The sequence below is a fragment of the Prionailurus bengalensis genome, chromosome B1 (assembly GCF_016509475.1).
Source record: "Prionailurus bengalensis isolate Pbe53 chromosome B1, Fcat_Pben_1.1_paternal_pri, whole genome shotgun sequence".
In the NCBI taxonomy this organism is placed as follows: Eukaryota; Metazoa; Chordata; class Mammalia; order Carnivora; family Felidae; genus Prionailurus; species Prionailurus bengalensis.
The window spans coordinates 38855283-38877482 of NC_057344.1; the positions used below are offsets into that span (position 1 = coordinate 38855283).

General features: G+C 38.0%; 1 protein-coding gene and 1 long non-coding RNA gene across 4 annotated transcripts in view; one reads left to right on the forward strand and one right to left on the reverse strand.

Moving 5' to 3' along the window:
• Window positions 1-22200, reverse strand: part of PSD3 (pleckstrin and Sec7 domain containing 3) — a 674080-nt gene that overhangs the window by 466775 nt on the left and 185105 nt on the right. The window contains exon 1 of one of the 3 annotated variants that reach the window (XM_043562553.1): window positions 2587-3025. The exons of the other annotated variants lie outside the window; for them this stretch is intronic. Within the exon in view, the coding sequence (XP_043418488.1) occupies window positions 2587-2617 (31 nt within the window). The 5' untranslated portion in view covers window positions 2618-3025. Of the gene's footprint in view, window positions 1-2586; window positions 3026-22200 lie in introns of those variants that run through there. 3 annotated transcript variants of the gene reach the window in all.
• Window positions 1778-21830, forward strand: LOC122472763. Its single transcript, XR_006294517.1, has 2 exons — window positions 1778-2210; window positions 21658-21830. It is a non-coding gene; the product is annotated as an uncharacterized LOC122472763 (long non-coding RNA).

Below are 22200 nucleotides of genomic sequence, written 5' to 3' on the forward strand. Positions count from 1 at the left end.
TTGCCTAGTCATTAATAAGTCTCCAAAAACACAGATATTTCAGGTACTTGCATGCTGTGAATCTAGGAAAAGGCCTGCCAGACACTACACAAGCTATTAGCATGTGCACACAAATAGAAGACTACTGTATTAATTGAACGTTCTCTTTCCTGAGTGATTAATAGTTACAGCTGTACTTACTTCAAGCAAAATTTCACATACTAGTGATTCAGAACCCATTTTTTTCCCATTCACTTCTAATCCCTGGGGAAATGACACTGGCTTACCATCCTAGTCAATTTCAGAGTAAGTTCTGTAAGCTAAGGAGTGGCACCTTATACACCATACAGAAGGTAAAATGAGTGATATAAGGAACAGCCCATTGGTTTTATTTTTTTTTCAATATATGAAATTTATTGTCAAATTGCTTTCCATACAACACCCAGTGCTCATCCCAAAAGGTGCCCTCCTCAATACCCATCACCCACCCTCCCCTCCCTCCCACCCCCCATCAACCCTCAGTTTGTTCTCAGTTTTTAAGAGTCTCTTATGCTTTCAGCCCATTGATTTTAAACCAAAGTCTCTGCAATGTGCAGAACGTTGTTCTTGTCATGGAGAGGAAATACTGAGCGGTAAGAGCTGAATTTAAGCCTAGCTTTAAAATCATGTTTTTTTTAAAGTTGGTTTCCTTTTTTCAAACAATGTTTCTCCACTGTCAACCCCTTCTCATAATTTTTGTTTCTTTTTATGTCCATATGTTGTGCTTCTCCTTTCAGCCATATCACTTCTGATTAGAGCTGTTCCTCTGATTTCATCCATTCTATCTATTTTCTACTACTTCTTCCTGTTTAGGAATTCACGCTTTTAAAAACCCTATTTTATTTTTATTTTTTTCCAGCTTTATGGGGACATAATTGACCTACACCATTGTGTAAGTTTAAGGTGTACGTGTTACTTTGATACTTCTGGATTGCAAAATGATTACCACCATAGTTTAAGCTAACATCTCCATCATGTCACATAACCATTTTCTTGTGGTGATAACATTTAAGATCTACTCTGCTAGCAGCTTCAAAATATATAATACAATATTATTAAGTATAATAACTATGCTGTACATTAGATCCCCAAAACTTACTCATCTTATAACTGGAAGTTTGTACGCTTTGATCAACATCTCCCTATGTCCTCCACCACCACTCCCAGCCTCTTATAACCACCATTCTATTCCCTGAAAAACCCAATTTTAACATTTCTCTGATCTTTACTGACTTTTTTAATTTTTATTTTGAAAAACAAAGTTTAAACGTTTAAATAATTTCACAATTTTATTTACATAGGCACTCTCCTACTAAAGTTAATATGAATGTGGTAGTATTAATACAAATTCTTACATAAAATATTTAATAAAATACATTAATATTTAAGAAATTCAAATTGATGTTTCAAAATACAAGTCCTTAAAAAAACAAAAACCAACAATCATGAATGCCAAGCAGCTGGAGTTCTAGTAGAGATGATAAACTACAGCTGGGGACTTCTCTGCACTGCTGTGTATCAAGACAGGTGTCAGATGCAATGGTAAACAACCTCACTCAGCCTCCAATCTGTAATAAGCCTCAGCTGATTCATATTTGCATTCAGTAATTTTCATGCTCAGTAAGAGACCCACAGTTTTGCTAAGGATTTACAGCTGCAAAATAACATGTGCAATAATTCCAACTATATCTGAAATGCAAAATTTACATTAAGTTTAAAGTCAAATTCCCTGGTGAGAGAAAAATAAATGTTGTATTACTCTAAAAGTGACACTTTCGACAGAAAACAAACCCTCGTGTATAAACTAAGGAGTTAAAATACCTATTATAAATCTCCAGTAGATACTATCTCAGCCTTAACTACAGTGTTCACAGAACATTTCTGTTGCTACTGTGTGGCTAACCCTGGTTCTTTTCTAGGGTATTCAGACATAGCCATACTTTAGACATGCAGATGGAAAGGAGTTTGAGCTCTTTAAGAGAAACTCCTCCCATATTCCCATCCAGCACCACAATATTATGTATTTCTAAAACTACAGGGGTAGCCCGTTTTCCACCTCCTTTCTATATAATGCATCACAGAGAGTAGAGAAATAGGTTTTGAGAACTGTATTCCTAGGAAAGCTGATTGGACAACAACAACAACAACAACAACAACAACAACAAAAACAATGAAAGGAAATAAAATCACAGGTAAGAATATTGCTTTCTATTTAAAAATAAAAATTTTGGAAAATCCAATGTCAGATGCTAAAATAAACATTCCAGGTTAAAGCCAGGTAAGGTACTGGGCAAAAGCATTCAGAGAGCAAGTGGCATCTTTCTGATGGCTGGGGAGTTAAATATTGGCGTGGGCATCCCTAAATAATGCAGTATGCTCTTCCCTATGTCAGGATTCAGCACAACCTGGTCTAGCCCCAGGAGTCTCCTACTGGGACAGTCAAAAGACAAGACTAGTAAGCAAAAGCAGTCAATAATACAGATGGATCATTTCACAGCAGCATTTTACAAGAGATAGATATATAAAAATATATTTTCCTGCATAGACCTACAAATAGAGGTTACTCACAGAGATTACTGTAGCTCCAGCAGTTACCCATTGATCATAGAAAATGCCCAGTTCATCAGCTTAATGCTTGAGAAAAGTTAGCTAGAAAAGAAGCCAGCTAATTCAAAATCTGCTGTTCTAGTCAACTGGAAGCAAATTAGTTTCAAATTTCCTGGCAGCCCCTTTTGCCCTGCACTGCACACGGTGATGGAAGCACTTTGAGCACTAGAAACCCTAGCTGAGAGGAGCTGCCGCCTCAGTCCCTCTCTCACAAAGGCTAAGCAGCCTGTTCTCTCGTTTGCTCGCCCTCTTTCTGCCTGTCTCTCTCTACCTTGGTAGCTTACCGAAAACAACCACCGTAGGGCTTTTCTATATTTGTGAAAACTACTTCCAAGGAGATAATTGAGATGATGGGAGTTAGCTTTAATGTAACCATTTCCCCAGTGCGGCAGCAGAAACCCCAGCAAAGGCTCCGGGAGGATTGTACCATCCTCTGTGACATCAGAGGTGGGGCTGTCATCTCAGTATTATGCAGCATTTTCTCTGATGAGAGAATGACATTTGTGAAAAGAAATGGATAGGTTCCCTTTAAAAGGGTTTAATTCTTGTGTTGTTTAAACAGAAAAGGAAAGAGCAAATACAACGTTGAAAGCTGCTGTAGGAAGACCTAAATCCTGCTTTGCCAGTCCTTATCTCACTGCTAAATGATGCTGCCATCTGAAGTCATTTTACTGATGATTACATTATCATTCCTGTGATTAAATTAATATTTAATGGGTAATTGATATTACTTGGAAAATGTGACATGAAAAATTCAAAGACATTAACATCTAGTTTTAAATATGATGGCATAAACTTTTACATCACTAATAGTACCCTGGACATATGCAATACCTTTCAACACAGTCTCAATAAAAATACTAACTAACACTAATAGTTTTGGAGACAAGAAAAGTGAAGTGAAAAATAGTATAAGATGAATAGCATAATGTAATACAGGTCCTTAGTCATGGTAATGGAGGTTAATACAAAATTAAAAAGAACTCATTTTCTGTAACCTTAATATTCCAATCAGTTTAAAAAGTAGAGGCCAACAAAGCAACTGATGGTTACTTTCATTCATTCCATATGCATTTACAGAGAGGCTAATAGGTTCTAGAAAATGTGTTAAGTCTAATTTGGAAAGTAAATTTCTGCTAAATAATAAAATCAGAATAGAAAATATTTATTTAATGCTTACTATGTGCCAGGCACTATCCTAAGCAGGTTTACTATATTAATTCATCTATTCCTGCTAGCAGCCCTTGGGATAGCTAGTATATGAACCCATTTTACAGATAAGACTACTGAAAACACAACAGCTATGTAACTTGTCCGAGATCACGTGGCTAAAACTGGCACGGGCAGGATTCAAACATGGGCACAATGGCTGCAAAGTCCACCCTCACAAACACTAAGCTAAATTGCATCCTGAGGGCTTCCTTATCAAAAGAATTCTAAAGGAGGAATACAATTTCCAAGATTTAGAACTACATCAAGCCAAATATAGCTACCCCTCAAGTAGACTGGCCTATATATAAGAGGATAAAAGTAGAAAGTGAACCTAGAGAAAGCATACCGAAACTGGAAATAATGCCCAGGAGTAGATTACTGCTGACTACTCAAGTGACCTTAAGAAAATGGCTTAAAATCTTTCATCTTTAGTTTCCTTATTTCTATACTGCAGGTTTTTTAAAAATTAAAAAAAATTATTTTAATGTTTATTTATTTTTGATGGGGGGAGAGGGGCAGAGAGAGAAGGAGGGTCCCCTGAATCTGAAGCAGGCTCCAGGCTCTGAGCTGTCACCACAGAGCCTGATTCAGGGCTTGAACCCATGGACCATGGGTTCAGATCATGACCTGAGATGAAGTTGGAGGCTTAACCAACTGAGGCACCCAGGTGCTCCTAAACTGCAGATTTTTAAAAAAAATTTTTTTTTAATGTTTATTTATTTTTGAGACAATTGGAGAGACAGAGTGCAAGCAGCGGAGGGGCAGACAGAAGGAGACACACAATCTGAAGCGGGCTCCAGGCTCTGAGCTGTCAGCGCAGAGATGGACATGGGGCTCAAACTCACGAATGGTAAGATCGTGACCTGAGTCGAACCAACTGAGCCACTCAGGTGCCCCTGCAGATTTTTTTTTAATGTTTACTTATTATTGAGAGAGAGAGACAGAGCAAGAGCATGGGAGGGGCAGAGAGAGGGGGAGACACAGAATCCGAAGCAGGCTCCAGGCTCTGAGCTGTCAGCACAGAGCCCAATGCGGGGCTCAAACTCACAAACTGCAAGATCATGACCTGAGCTGAAGGCAGATGCTTAATCAACTGAGCCACCCAGGCGCCCATGCAGATTTTTCAATTATAAAGCAGTATTAAAATATAGTTAAAGCACAGGATCCAGGCTTGTAATCTGGGCTCCATCTTTTTCAATTATGTCAACTTAAGCAAATTATTTAACCTCTAAAGGGCTCAATTTTTTCATCCAAAAAAAAATAAGGAAAACAATGGGATTATTCTGAGAATTAATGAACTATGCCTATAAATAAATAAAGCACTCAAAGTAGCAACCAGTATATAATAAGAGCTTAAGGTTTATGAGTACTGTTTTCCATAATCATCATTACTTTTAGTATCAATATCACATTTTTTTTACTAAAACTGCCAATTTTTCAAAAGCCTCTCCTTTTTTGAAAACCTCTCCAAGAAAAGCTGCTATTTGTCTAGAGTTGGTTAGAAAAACAAAGGACAACCTTTGCTGGCTTCATATACACATTAACCAATCAATGAATCAGATGAGATATCAGATGAAGTTATCAGGCATGCCTTTCAAAAAAGCTCTACATGGGGAAGAAACAGAAGCATTTATCTTTTTGCCCTCCCCAACTTCTTCTGCTGGGAATATGGAAGGAGGCTAGACCTAAAGCAGCAATCCGTAACTGTAAGCATCCTGTTAGGGAGGTCAAACAAAAAGAGAGTCCCCAAACCCACCATAGATCTCCCATTCCCATCTTCTCTTATGTTGGAGAGAAATAAACCTTTAGTTCAAGTATTTAATTCAAGTTTTCTGCTAAATGCAACTCTCCAGATCCTATGAAACACAACTGAAGGTCACAATTTCCCTATGGTTTCAACAGCTAACTGGAGGGTTGGGCTACTTCTCATCACTCTTCTGTTAACATCCTCTGAGCGTGCATCCTCCCCAATGTCAAGTAAAAGTCAATGGATGACCCTGGGGGAAAGAAAAAGTAAAACATACTGCTTCCCAATACTTAGTTGCTGTGTTGTCTTATCACAAACAAAACAACAAAGTGTTGAATGGCTGAAGCAACAGCATGTGTAAAGCTCCTCCTTCATCTTAATTTCCTTCAGTCTCTAAATGGGTATATGCTACTAAGCTAATGTTAAAGGAGAAAAACAAACAAAAAGCCTAAAATACAAGAATGAGGATGCTTGACAAAGTAACTGCTATTATAAAGGCTACATAACTGCAACTACAAGTGACCGTGAAGAACTATGTCTCCACGTCACAAATGTCTCAATTCCAAATGTCTAACATTTCACATTAGGCTTTAACTAATACTATCTTAGACTGACACGTAAAACTCCCTATTTCAAAAAGTAAAACTCAAAAGTAAATTTGTTACATATTCTCTAGTCTCTCATGGCCACCATCTCTAAATAATGTATGCATAAAAAACAGCACTTGAGTCCATAACTAGGTGAAGTGAAAATTCTTTCAATATAAAATGGAACCAGGGGATAGGAAATGGAGAATCTCACACATGCACCCTCAGAAAAACAGAACTTAGTAACTAAGAGACTGATTCCTATAAATGCCTGAATTACAGAAGACCAAGACTTATCTCCTGACCAATGAACATCTGCCACAACTCTCTGCCCGTCCTCAAGCCAATGAACTTACCTGCTTGAACTCTGGCTGGCCCTTTCCTCTGCACTCCTTGGCCAGAAATACAGCCTGACCCAAACCCTCGATGGGCTCACTTGTAGCCTGCTACAGAAAGCATTTCCCAAATTGCAATTGCTCTGCTATTCCCAAACTAACTCAATTTCTGATGATTCAAGCTTGCCTCAGTTTACCTCTTTATTTAGACTGACAGTAGTGCCATCTTGAAGTCCTCAATTATATTTTTTCTGAAATGTAATCTAATAACACTGCCATTATTCTTAAAGGATATATAATATCAAAATATTCAAAGGAGAGAACCATTAAAAATTTCAAACCAATCTTCTGTTTGTACCTCTTCTGTAAAACAGTTTTTTCCAGAACTATCAGAGTAAACAAATCAAAAAGAGCCAGATTTATCAAATGTACCTTTTCATTAAAATTTAAAGGAATATCGTACGTTTTTGATAAACATACGAAATTTAAATTATAAAATATTTTGAACATTTACATAAAGTTGGTATTGACTATATCTTCTTATTTCCTGTATTGGTGCTCTGGCATTTGGAGTATCTTGATCTTGAAGAGGCAAAGCACCCCTCCCCAATCCCATTAGCTATTTCCTAGAGATTGCAATGGACTCCCCTGGGAGTGCACTTTTGATATACAAACCAACCAATCCACTGTCAGACCCCATTTCCTAAATCAATCTCTCACACTCTTAAACCAATATTCCTCCTACCCTATTCCCTCCAGGGCCTTGTACTGGACACCTAGGAACTACCAATCCTAAATGTATTCAAGGACCTACCCTGCCTTATCCATTCCTTTCTGCAAAAACCATATTAAAGACTGGGTTCTGTTCTCCCCAGTCCTCTCTGCCTCCTTCCCCGTTGTGGCCCTGCAGACCTACTATGTCTACTATTTCTAGGGCTCTGTGTTATTTCTCAAAATTTTAAAACAAAGTAATACAGACAGGCAAGCAAACTGTTATCCAATTTAATATGAGATTTTAGAATTAAAACCTTCTTACAAATCAAGACTGATTACATGATGCCAATTTTTATCACCATATCCCCTATTATTTTATTGTTTGCTTTCATTCACTCCTAAATCCATGTGGAAGACAAGATTATCAGAAGAACTGGTAACAGTAATTCCTTATTTGAAATAACTTTCTTACATTGAGCTAATTCCAATAAATGAGGAGCCAGTTTCCAGTTTACTTTTTAAGTCTGGTTCTTAGATCTTAAAACAAACAAAAACACACACACACAAAAACAAAAACAACAATAACAACAAAACTCGATGCCAGGGGCGCCTGGGTGGCGCAGTCGGTTAAGCGTCCGACTTCAGCCAGGTCACGATCTCACGGTCCGTGAGTTCGAGCCCCGCGTCGGGCTCTGGGCTGATGGCTCAGAGCCTGGAGCCTGTTTCCGATTCTGTGTCTCCCTCTCTCTCTGCCCCTCCCCCGTTCATGCTCTGTCTCTCTCTATCCCAAAAATAAAAAAAATAAAAAAAACAAACAAAACAAAACTCGATGCCAATTTCAGGATTACACAAATTTAGTTTTTATATATTAGTCTATTGTCTCTATTATAAAGTACAGTCTAAGCTTCATGTAAAGAGATAAATAGAATCTTGGAAGATACAACATGAAATAAATCCAAGTGAGCAGAAAAGAGGAGTGAGCAATACCAAGATTGGTATAATGCCAGAGCCTTATACTATGAAATACTGTTAAAAGCAAAAAAGACCACTCTAAGGTAAAAGGTAACCTATGTTAAAAACAACACAAAATAGGGGTGCCTGGGTGGCTTAGTCGGTTAAGCGTCCGACTTCAACTCAGGTCACAATCTCGCGGTCCGTAAGTTCGAGCCCCGTGTCGGGCTCTGGGCTGATGGCTCAGAGCCTGGAGCCTGCTTCAGATTCTGTGTCTCCCTCTCTCTCTGCCCCTCCCCCGTTCATGCTCTGTCTCTGTCTGTCTCAAAAATAAACGTTAAAAAATTAAAAAAAACACACAAAATAATAAAAAATAGAAATAAAAAATGAGACAACTGGCACCAAATGGAGTCACTTATTGCTAACTCCACATGACCAAACTGAGACATAACTTTATTACAGTTTTGGCTCTTCCAGAAATGTAATCTTAAACCAGTCAATCAGGAATGAATCACCTGATCAGTACTAGTTAGGTAATATGCCTGACAGACCCTTGCTAACACCTGAAGGAAAGTAACTTTGCAAGAACCACCCCACTTTGTTGCCTACTGTATCTTTTTTGTTCCTATTCCCTTATGCCTCTTTGTACAGCAAGTTGGAGCTCCTTCCTATCGCCTATATTGGATACTGATCCAAATCAACTTGAGCTCAAATAAACTCTTAAAATTTTTAATAGACCTCAGTTTATCTTTTAACACTTTTAACGTTAATTTGTACATATTTGCACAAATTTGCCTATAATTTAGGCTAATTTTATACAGTTTATTTTTATGTTAATTTTGTACATATATTTTTTTTAATTTTTTTTTCAACGTTTTTTATTTATTTTTGGGACAGAGAGAGACAGAGCATGAACGGGGGAGGGGCAGAGAGAGAGGGAGACACAGAATCTGAAACAGGCTCCAGGCTCTGAGCCATCAGCCCAGAGCCCGACGCGGGGCTCGAACTCACGGACCGTGAGATCGTGACCTGGCTGAAGTCGGACGCTTAACCAACTGCGCCACCCAGGCGCCCCATTTTTGTACATATATTTAACAACATTTCACATAAAACAATTTAAAAAATAGCTTTTATTAACTTACATTTTAGAGAATTATTTTATTAAAGCTTTTCACATGCAATTTGTCATTAGGGTCTTTGCCACCACTGGAGTCTTAACTTTGAGTTGTATTATATCTTTAGTTCTGTCTTAAGATACAGCAATATTTAAATCTGTGTGATGCTACAATTGGAAATTCTATCCTAATCTACAGTATCCATTCACTTTAGGTGACCCCCACAATGTAACCACTTACTGTATGTCCTTTGGAAATCATCTTTAAAAAGCTACATTACAATGACCTTTGACATTTCCAAATCTAGGATCATTTCCTCAGGAATAATTACTAACTGTGTAATTAAATATATTTTCTCCTCCTTTTTTTAAACCTGTTTTAGTAATCTCTGAAGCATCCCAACTAGCATTATCTCTAGTGGTTTCAAGCTATGTGTTTTCTCCAAAAGTTCTTTGTTACTGAAAGTAATCAAAACATCTCTAATACAGAAACAGTAACAACTTGAATATAAGGCCACTCCTTCTTTTCTGATACCTTTCTCAGGAAAACATCCCTACCCTAAGATATTAACTCCTTTTTACAGATCAAGAGTATCAAGTTGAAGAAAACTGGCCAACACACAATTAAAAGATAAAGAGAGCAAGAAATACCCTCGGGCCAAAGTTAAAAAAAACGAAGAAGGAATTTAGCTGCCAGTACAAATATGAATATACAGAAGAGCAGAAGGAAACAAACAAAATCATTACTTAACATTGGATTATACTTCATTCCTCTCTTTTAATCTAGCACAGTTAGGGAATTTGAACTTTTTTCCCTTGCTGACTGTACTAACTTATTTATAGTAATGCTAATATCATGTTATTATTTATTAATATAAACAATGTAAACATCATTTTTAGTTATAATATAATCTAGTTATTGTTGAATAGTCTGGTTATTTCCAATATTACCCTAAGTAGGTTCTTATATTGACAGCTTGCTAATTAATATTCAGAATGTAATCAATATATAAACCCCCAAACACCAAACTGAAACTTCCCTGAAGTCATTGACTTGTTTCTATTTTGTTCATTGATGTATCCCCATGCCACTGAGATACCCAGGAAGCACAAACAACAAACTGCAAGGCCAGTTCAAGATGGCATAAAACTCAGGTTGCATGTTACAAACAGGGAGAAATTTTACAGCCAGGAGACTGCCTTCCTCATGTAGCGGACCCAGGAAACATGTGGGAAACAAAGGCAGAAGAAAAAAATTAAATTTCCTTACAACTTATAGCCCAATGACAAGTCCTTGAGATAGGCAGAGTGACCTTCCTCTGGAAAGACAGCCGCCTCTATGACACTTTGCTCAGGGCAAAATGCAATCTTAGCTTAACTTTCTCCCAACCTCGGGGATCCTGTAAGCCTACTTTAACATACAAAAATTTCTTTAGAAACTTCTTTTATCTCTACCCCACCAAGATATAGGTTGGCAATCATACTCCAAGCTTATGGTCCCCTGATACACATCTGAAGTGTCTCACGAGTGAGTTTTTACTAAACAGTAATAAGTGACCTTTCCTAACAGCAGCTAGCCCTTCAAAGTCCTGGAAACCATGTTTCCCAGATACCTTGGACTTACATTATCCCTGACCCCCTCCCAACCTGAAGGTATATAATCAGTCACCCATCACAACCCCAGTGCAGTTCTGTCTGCCTACAGGTCCTGTCCCTGTGCTAAAACAAACAAACAAACAAACAAACAAACAAAAACACCTTTTGGGGACACTTGGGTGGCTCAGTTGGTTGAGCGTCCAACTTTTGATCTCAGCTAGGTCATGATCTCATGGTTCGTGGGTTGAAGTCGGGCATCAGTGCAGTGCAAAGCCTGCTTGGGATTCTCTCTCTCCCTCTCTCTCTCTGACCCTGTTTGCTCTCTCTCTGTCTCTCTCTCTCTCTCTCTCTCTCAAAAAATAAACAAAAATAAACTAAAAAACAAAAAAAACACCTTTTTGCACCAAGATGTCTCAAGAATTCTCTCTTGGCTGTCAGCTCTGAACCCCAACATTTCCACATCACGAGGATAGCATTAGAGCTGAAGGAAAGTAGAGTCTTGAGCTAAAGAGGCAATGAGAGGATCCTCATCCATACACAAAGGTAAAACTTGAAAGCAAATTCAATGAGGAATTGAATTTCCCCTAACATAAAAAACTTGGCAACTATTTAAATGGGCAACTGAAGCTAGCCAGAAGGGCTCAGTAGGCCATACTTAACATAATTCTCTATCCTAGAAGCTCCTTTATTTGCTGTTTCTATTTTCTTTCCTTCTTTCAGTAAGAGATTCTGTTCAAAATCTCGCATCTTGTATCAATTATATTAGTGTAAAATGTAATGTTGCACCTCTCTGTAGGCACCAATAAGGCAGCCATGAACTAGATGGCAGGGAAGCAAGATCAGAACAACTCCAGACCCAGCCCCAACAACAGAGCACAATCTGGTCAGCCAAAGGATGGAAGGGAATAGAATTTCTTTTAGAAACTCTGTCTCCCATTGGCTTCATTAGCAATATGCTGTCCTAGGTGGTTCTACCTCTTCTGCCATGCTGCTGTCCCCTGGGCTTATTGTATATCCTCTGCCCTATAATTATAGTTAATAGAATTAATTAGTTCGCAGTTCACTGTTCTTCTCACTTAGTATTCTTTGCCTTCTAAAATGCTAGAGCTTGGAATAAATATTTATCATCCAAAAGACAAACTGGAATGGTGGCAAAAATATCCTAAATGAGTTAATAGACATAAAGTGCTTAAAATGGCACCCAGCACATAGGAAATATTTAGTATGAACTAGCTGATATTACTATTACTACTGGCAATCAGTCTTTGCTCCATTATTTACTATATAACTTGGGCAAATAATTTTGCCTTTCTGAGTCTCAGCTTTCAACTATTACTTTAAAAAAAACTCATTAAAAGTCAACTTTTTCCCCGGCCTTTTGTACTCACTAAAATGAAAATTTACAATTAATTTTGATCCAGGATTCAAACAATAATGTAGGCAAATAGATGTTTACCTCCCAAGCTTGCTGTAAGATTAAAATTAGAAAAGGTCACATGAAAAAGTAACTGAAAACTACAAAATGTTTTTTTCAAAGTAGGGCTCTACACTGATAATTCCAGGTATCCAAAACCAGTATCTCTCCTGAGCTTTAGTCCATCTCACGCTTCTGTTCAGTACAAAGTACTAATCACATGGGGACCACTATAAATAAAAAGGAAACGATGTCAATAATTTAGTCAATTCAAAAGAAACAATCAGCCAGACCAGATACCTGGGGCAGGGTCTAGACTTGGACTGTGGTAATAGAACAAGGAGAGAAAGAGAACTCCAGACCAGTTTATATCCTTTTAATTACAAGAGAGAAGGAAGTCAAGTAAATCATAAGAGACTCTTTTAAACTATAGAGAACAAACTGAGGGTTGAGGTTGAGGGAGGGAGGTGGGTGGGATATGGGCGAAATGGGTGATGGATATTAAGGAGGGCACTTGTGATGAGCACTGAATGTTACATGTAAGTGATGAATCACTAAATTCTACTCTTGAAACAAATATTACCCTATATGTTAACTAACTAGAATTTAAATAACAACTTGAAAAAAAAAAAAGAGTGAAGGAAGCCAAACATGAAAGAAATCTTACCAAGGACAGTTAAAGGTCTCAAGGTTACATTCCTATCTGTCTTGGCAAAAGGACCCCACAACCTATGATAATAACAACAGGAGAAACTTAGGTTAATGACAACATAATGAGAAAACAAATACAAAGTAAACCACAGCTAGAAGCAGTTCACATATAAACTATGTTATAGTTATAGCACTAAGTAAGTTTGTGTATGGGGGGAAGGGACAGGGGGTGTCTCAGGAGGAGTCTAGAAGAGATGTGTGTCTCATGTAAAGAATGCAAAGGAAGAATCTAAGTTTTGTATGATGGGCTAACTTGACTCTATATGCTCAAGAGAGCCATTGGGAACTCTACTCTGTGCTTCTGACACAGACCACTGACAGCGGTCAAGTCACTGCCAGTAATAGACCATGAGTTACACAACCACATTATAATCTTGCCTTTACACTTTGAAAGGCACTACCAGGAAGAAGGAAACTTGGGACTGAGGAAACAGATTCTCTCTTTCCTGGGATCTTGTATGGGGTGTGAACAACTAAAGGCAGCCTCAGCTCGGAACTGTGCCTATCATCCCATGAAAGTTGGGTCTGTCCAGAGAAGCAGAGAAAAAAGCAAAGAATCAACAATTTCTATCTGACAGATGTCTCATGTTACATATTCAACATGTCAAAATCATACTGATTACCTTCCCTGAAAAACTAGTGTCTGAGAGAGAATTCCTACTTCAATGTAACATTAACCTCTCCTGTCACTTTAGTGCCACTCTTTAATTTTTTTGTTGTTTTATTTATTTTTGAGAGAATGAGAGAGAGAGAGAGTTTGTGCATGGGAGGGACAAAGGGAGAGGGAGACACAGAATCTGAAGACAGGCTTCAGGCTCCGAGCTGTCAGTACAGAGCCCGACGCAGGGCTCAAACCCACGAACTGTGAGATCATGACCCAACCGACTGAGCTACCCAGGTGCCCCAGTGCCACTCTTTAGAGTCCTTACATCTCCCTATATCTTTAGTATCTAAGACTAACTAGTTTCTTAAAATCTGCTATGTCTATCCCTTTATTTACATTATTACTATCACTTCTCTAGAGCAGATACTATTGCTTTAGGAATTAGCTACTGGTCCTAAACAGACTGCCCACCTCAGCATGAATGCATATCCTTTAATATACTCTAATTAATTTTGCTATATTAATCTTCATAAAGCACTTTTCCTAAAGCATTGTTGTCATCACTGTCCCACTATATGCCTCCCCTTCACCTAAACAAAACAAATTTTAAATGGACTCCCAGTGTGACTAAATTAAAGTTGTAACTGTTTAACACTGGGATCAGCAAAACCTTTTCTGTAAGGACTAAATAGTAAATATTTTCAGTTTCAAGGGCCACAGAGTCTCTATATAAATATGTGACTCTGCCATAATAGCAAAAACAGCCACAGACCATAGTGAATGGATCTATGACTGTGTTCTAATAAAACTATTTTATAGTTACTCCCTCCTTTCCAACGATGTCTTACTCATCACTCATGTCCCCACTCCAATTCTACTTCTCACTGAAGTCCTCCATGCTTAACCCAACTCATAGTGATCGTTCCGTCCATTTTAGCCTTAAAACATATATTGCCTGTACTTTTCATTGGGTCCTTATGTATTCATGACTTCATACCGCCTTCCCTACTTACTTTTTATCTCACATTTTCTATGTCCTGGATAACTACCATAGTGTTCAAACGTTAAAAGCTATTCATTAATTCTTTTTTTTTAAGTTTACTTTGAGAGAGAAAATCTGTGCATGCACATGCATTCATACCCATACCTGAACAGGGGAGGGGCAGAGAGAGGGAGAGAAAGAATCCCAAGCAGGCACCACACTGTCAGGGTGGAGCCCAACATGGGGCTCAACCCCAGGAACCGTGAGATCATGATGAGCCAAAATCAAAAGACAGACCCTTACCCAACTGAGCCACCCAGGTGCCTGGTATTCATTAATTCTTTACTAACATGATGATGGTAAGTTACAAGGCAATCCATGGATATATGGACCTCAAAAATTTTCACCACTCACCATTTCAATGAAAATTATACCAAATGATCCCTATACAGTAATTATATCAACTTTTAAATGGAAAAAATATATATAAATCAATCACTTGGGCCTTTCCAGTATGAGGTATATCATGCAAAAAAAACAAAAAAAAAAGGACAATATAGATTCAATAAGTGAACTACTTAAAAGAGGTTATTTTATTATAAACATAGTATTAGTGTGCTTGATTTAAGATAGTAGTTATATTTGTAGGACTAGGAAAATATAATCCTTAAACTGATTTTTCTGTTACCCAAGTCTCAGAGAAGCGATTCTTAACTTTTTCGGTAAAATGGACCACTTAGAAAAAGCTATGGACCCTCTCCCAATAGGAAACACCCAGATGGATATTTATATAAAATTTGCATAAAATTTCTGGGCTCTCACAGACACTCTAAAGAGGAGAAATCCTCCCTCAGAGGGTCTCATGTTAGGCATTCACAGCTCTCAATCACCTAAGAAATTCTCCTTTTAAGTTAAGTAATTCAAAGAAATTTTAATGCACCAAAAGGATCTGGAAATATTTTTTTTACATTGTCACAAAACAAAAACTATTACACCCAAATCAGATGTCAAAGATCATAACCAGTGGAAATGAAGAATTTTATAGTTAAGAGCAAATGGGTAGGAGGGGAGAGGAGAAATATCAGCAATGATTTGCAGATTTCAATTTCATTTTGCTGCTTGCTAGGAAGGATCATATGGCCTAGAGATACCTCTATCAAGCACAGTTCTTCTAGGGCTAACACGTTACTGCTAAACCTCAAACATCAGAAGTGGCAGTTTCATATCCTAAAACAACAACCCAAGTTAAGAAAAGTCATCATGAGCAACTAATTGTAAAATATCTCTTTAAAACTCAAATTCAGTAGGGCCCCTGTGTGGCTCAGTCCATTAAGCATCCAACTTTGGCCCAGGTCATGATCTCACGGTTCGTGAGTTCAAGCTCCACGTCAGGCTCTGTGTGGACAGCTCAGAGCCTGGAGCCTGCTTCAGATTCTGTGTGTGCCTCTCTCTCTGCCCCTCCCAGGCTCACGTCTCTCTCTCCCTCTCAAAAATAAACATTAAAAAAACAAACAAAAACCCTCAACTTCAGAAATAAAAATGAGTTCCTAAATACCAGTAGAATAACACACAGCAGATAAATAAAAAACACAATAATATTCATGATACATAAGTGGCCGAATTTTAATTTCCTTTCATTTAGTCTTTTTTCATAAGACAAATTGATTAAATGTACTGCTAAACAGGATTCAATTTTTATGTCTTTTGCACTCAGCACATGAGAATGAGAGCAAGACATCACAAAAATCTAAATTTTATTATTCAATATAAAATAGTTAAAATCAAACTATCTGTAGTAGTAATCAATCTACCATGAATGTAATAGGTAAAATGATGAACGTGGAATTTCAAAAATAGCCAAATTCCTATCAAGGTAACAAGGTGTAGTGTCAGTCTCATTTAGAGAAATAAAAAGCTGTAAATAAGTTAGTGCCTTTCAGAATGACTGATTCAAAAGCAGAGGCAGACACTAAGGTACAGAGGGCCCTCAAAGAAATGGATGGTCAATCAGATTGAGAAGGATTTAAAAAAGCTTCTCAGGACATAAACTTTAAATCACAATTTTCTGAACTGATAGAAAAGGCCATGATACCTTAACTCACCTCTCCACTTGTGTCAATATTCCACTGTTTCCATAACATAATTCTCATCTTCTGCAGAACAGAATACTCTCCCCATTCTTTCAAATATTCAAATATATTCAAATATCACCTATCCTTTAAGACAGAGAACACATTAACATCCCTCCAAGTCTCTGATGACTCCTTCATACCCTGCTGTGTTGTCTCTTCTGCTGTATATAGTATGATGACCACATATCCCTGATTTCCCACACTGCTCGTGATCTCAACAGTCTGTCCCTGCAAGATCTTTAACATGGAATTAGTCATCTGTTCATGAGGTTTAAATCAATTATCTGGCACTTACTACATCATACTCTATTAAATGGCTCCGAATATGTATTTCATCTTGCTTTAAGTTCATCAGCTTCTTCTAAGCAGTGATTAGCAGCACTGGATACATAGCAAATACTCAAATATTTATAGAAATCAATTAAATGTATTAAGCAAGAGAAACTTATTTCCTGCCCCTGCTTTTTTCTCTTATTTTTAATTACCTAGATATAAAAACAAAAGCAATACAAATCTCAGTTAAGTGACTGAGGTTAAGTGACTTCAGCTCAGGTCATGATCACATGGCTCATGGGTTTGAGCCCCACGTTGGGCTCTGTGCTGACAGCTCAGAGACTGCAGCCTGCTTCAGATTTTTTGTCTCCCTCTCTCTCTGCCTCTCTCTCTCTCTCTCTCTCTCTCAAAAATAAACATTAAAGGGGCGCCTGGGTGGCGCAGTCGGTTAAGCGTCCGACTTCAGCCAGGTCACGATCTCGCGGTCCGTGAGTTCGAGCCCCGCATCGGGCTCTGGGCTGATGGCTCGGAGCCTGGAGCCTGTTTCCGGTTCTGTGTCTCCCTCTCTCTCTGCCCCTCCCCCGTTCATGCTCTGTCTCTCTCTGTCCCAAAAATAAATAAAAAAATAAAAATAAAAAAAATAAATAAACATTAAATTTTTAAAAAAAAATAAAATAAAAAGAACATTAAAACAGGGTCTCAATCTTTTCTTTATGTTTTTTTTGTAACCTTTATTTATTTTTGAGAGACAGACACACAGACCACAAGCAGGGGAGAGGCAGAGAGAGAGGGAACACAGAATCCGAGGCAGGCTCCAGGTTCTGAGCTGTCAGCACAGAGCCTGATGTAGGGCTTAAACCCATGAACTGTGAGATCATGACCTGAGCTGAAGTCAGCGCTTAACCAACCTAGCCACCCAGGTGCCCCTCAATCTTCTTTTTAAAATTATCCTTTTTTTAACCAGGGTTAACTCAAAGTTCACCATGCTAGTTGCCCCAAGGACAACTAAACAGGCCATATTTTAAATATTTAGCAATCCATCATCAAAAGGGCAAGCTCTCTAAATAGCTTTTTTCTAGTATAGTTGGGCTATATGCATTGAGTCATCCCTGTTCATTTGTTCATGCCACCTTTATAACTAACAGAAACATTTCTGTAAAATGGTCCGCAAGTTTCCTCATATACTGAAAAAAAAGTTATCTATTCCTTAAGACTGGACCCTGGCCTTGGTCATACCACTGTCTTATCAAGTGAATGAACACTGACTAGATACTCTAATATATGAACACCACAGGCACAATAAGGAAAAAAAATTGTTGCGGAAAAGCACAGGTAACATAGCTATGTTGAAAGGGTGCTTGGTTTGCTCACTGTTATTTTATATCTTGCCAAGAAATCTCTAATTCTACAATATTAAAAGCAAATAGAAATTTTAATTTATGTTTCAGTGTTTTTGTGTATTTTTTTTTACTTCTATCATATTCCTGGCATTATAATTTCCCTATGGATGAGAAGGGTTGGGTTGTTTAAGTTTCAGTGCAAGGAAAAAGGGGCAGGCTGGGTGCCCCAATTATAGTGGATAAGGAATTTAGATGTCTCCTTATTCTCAGATACAGAAGATGGCCCCCATCAACAGTCTACTTTCTTTCTAATTTAATGGTCCTGTCATCAGCACCCTAACACTACCAATGGAAAAGAACATGCATTAAATAATCTGATGACTCAGGCCATATCTACTTTCCCTCCCAAAGGAAAATACAAGGAGGTACTGCACTGCATTAACACATGTCAAAAAATAATGAGCTACATGACATCTAAGAAATCGTACAGACCAACAGCATAATTTTTTTAAGAATTCTGCCTTCAAGTGGTATCTCACACAGTAGTCCAATATGTGAAAGAGATAAAAGAGGGCGTGCCTCTAGCTGACTGGGGTGGAGCATGAACTCATACCACCATCTCCTCATTCCCCAAACCTTAGACATGAAGATCTTGATTTCAAGATTTACAAAAAAAAAAAAAAAAGAAGAAAGAAAGAAAGAAAGAAAGAAAGAAAGAAAGAAAGAAAGTGAAGCCAAAAAGTTAAACAGTTTATCCAGTGTCATGATACCAATTAATGACAAAGTCAGAATTACAGCCTATTTTCATGTAGAATGGCAACTGGGGTACAGCAGCACTTTGATCAGATTCTCTAAAAATGTAGAATATTGTGGAAGACTTAGGTTCACTCAAGTCACACTCAAGCTGGCATGTCAGTTCCATGCCTTATTTGCTGTGTTTAATTATTTAACCCTCAATGAGTGTCATCTGTGAGATAAGGGGGGGGGGGAATGGGTGGGAGAGTGGACTAGTATCAGAGGATCAGAGGATTCTTCTGAGGTTTAATCTCATATAAAAATTTTCTAGTAGAGTATCTGTTACATAATAAATGTGTAAAAATGTTCACTCAAGACTGAACCCAAAAAATTAAAAATATCCCACTGTCACCCTATACCATAATTTAATACAAAACAAAACAAAACAAATGCAGCAACCAAAAATTATCAGTTAAGGAATTTAGGACCTTCCACATTAGTCTTTCAATTATTACATCTCCAATAATACTGACTTCTTTGGAAGTTTTTGCAAAATTTATATATGAGAAAAAAATAAACAACAGCACCCCAGACTAGGTTTCATATATTATCTTAATGCATCTTGTATTCAAGCAATATTATTATCACGGGCCTACCAAAATGTCCATCTGAGAGTATAGTTGATTAACATTTTTATTTCAAAAACTTGTGTGTTTTTTGCCATGGAAATTCCAAAATCTTTAATTTCACAACATCATAATGAGATTAAGACACATTTAAGGCATATTTGTACACCACTGGAATTTTTATAAACCTCCAGATTAGATTAGGCAGAAAGAACAAAAGCATATTAACTAACCTCCAAAACAAATCTGCAAGAAATCTGCCAGCCGGAAAAGCAAATGGCACTTGACAATTTGACACCTGCTACCAAAATGTGTTACACTTTGTCCACCAGAGGGAAGTGTTGTCTAACTATTAACAGAATTCCATAAACAACTTAGAACTCCAGAATAAAATTCTGTATTTTCAAAAAATTTCTTTCCAAGCTTTCAGGTAAAAAAAATTCTACTCATTGAAGTTGAAAACCTAGAAATCTGCCATAGATATCTGTACTTAGGTTAAAATGATATAAAAGATGCTCCAGTTTTCAAAATCATTTTGGGCCTATGAATTAATCATACCTCTAGGTATTGGATTATCCTAAAATGAAGATGCAGCATGTCCAGTTCCACATCTAATCATGGCCTCTACAGTTCTCACAAGTCCCTCATGCTCACTCAGCCTGATGCTATAAAGCTCAAAGAAGGTGGTAGACAGTGGCAGGTGAGATCCTAATATTTCATCACATATTTTAAACCATTTAATGATGCTTAGGGCACACTAGTCCTTGTATTAAATATCTACCCCCACTATACCCATAAAAACATTCTCTCTTATCAGTAAATATATCCAGAATTCTAGCCTGAGAGATTCAGTCACTATCCTGTCTCAGTGACAAAAGTCCAAAGTGGGCTGCCAAGGGGTGACAGGCACAGAGTATGTAGACCACTCCCAAGGTTATTTCAGGGAAATAGCAACCATCTACCCTGAGTGATTTGAACAACTTTAATCTAAACAACTTTATACATACATACATACATACATACATACATACACATCTGACATACAGAGTTATCTACGCACACACATATTTCTCTATTTTATTACATTCAGTTACCTCCTAATTTTTAGACACTTCAGTTTTTTATCTTACTAGATTCATCTATAGTACGAATTACTCCCTTATTAAAATCCTTTCTTATTTTTCAAATCTTTCTGTTCTGATTTTCCTTCTATCTCTCTGGCTAAACCTACTAATTTTCTTTTAAACACTACTCTCTCAGCCTGCCCTTTATTTTTTTTTTTCTTCAAAATGCCATATTCACTCTTCTTTTCATTTTGCACATGCTCCTTGGGCAGACCTATATCCCCTTTCAAAATCTCTTCTCTCGGGCCCAGACCTGTATACCCACCTGCCCACCGGATGTCTCTACCTGAATGTGCCATAGGAATCTCAAACATGTCCAACATATCACCATTCTTTTTCTTACCCCAAACTTGCTCCTCCTTTGAAACTGTACCTTGTGAAAAGGCACCGCCATCTACCCAGCCTCCCAAAGCAGAAACTACCCTCCGTGCCCTCCTTTCTTCCCTTCCACAGCAATCAGTTGCCAGCAGTGGCACCTCACTCTGTCCACAGTAAGTCTCTTCTCTACCCACTGCCTCACCCATCCTCCTCCCCAGTTCCCTGCACTCCTGCACAACTCTGTGGCAGAGAAACTGGTAGATGAACCCCAACTGTCTATTTCTCCTCCTCCTATAGTAACAGAATTCCCAATTTTTTTAGCTGGGTCCATGGCCATTTGGAATAAAGATTACACTTTCAACATTTCCCTCGTAGCTAACTGCAACCTTGGCACAGCACTATAAACAATGAGCCATACCTGAAAGTGTTCTGGAGCAACTTCCCCAAAATATCTTTATATTACAGATAGTACATGCCCCTTTACCTAATTCTCCTCTTCTACCTTTTGACTCTCAAGGAATATGGCCAAAGCTCCGGCAACCACATCAAAAGATGAAATGTTCTAAGGATGGCAGACCAAAGAGTTCAAAGGAGTCAGGATCACCTAACACTGTGAAACCAGCATCTGAGCTCTAAATCATCTGTCTGGATTCCTCCCAGGGAAGAAAACAGTAAACTTATTTTGCTTAAGCCACTAGTATATGTGTGTGTGTGTGTGTGTGTGTGTGTGTGTGTGTGTGTGTGTGTACGCGCGCACATGTCTGTATGTGTATGGACCTTCCTAACAAGGTACGCTGCCTTTCTAATCTCACCTTTCCATAACTGCAACCCAATTCCTACACTACTTCCAGAATTATTTCCTAAATCCCAAATATGAAAAATCCATTATTTTAAAAACTAAATACTATGTGTACTCCTCGGCATGGCATACAAAACAGATCACAACCTGCTCTTTGCCTGCCCCAAGCCTCCTCCCTCATTCCTCCCATGTTGACACCAGTTGATCTGAACAAGCCATGGTGTTCATAGCAACCTATCTTTATATATGCTCCTTACCCTG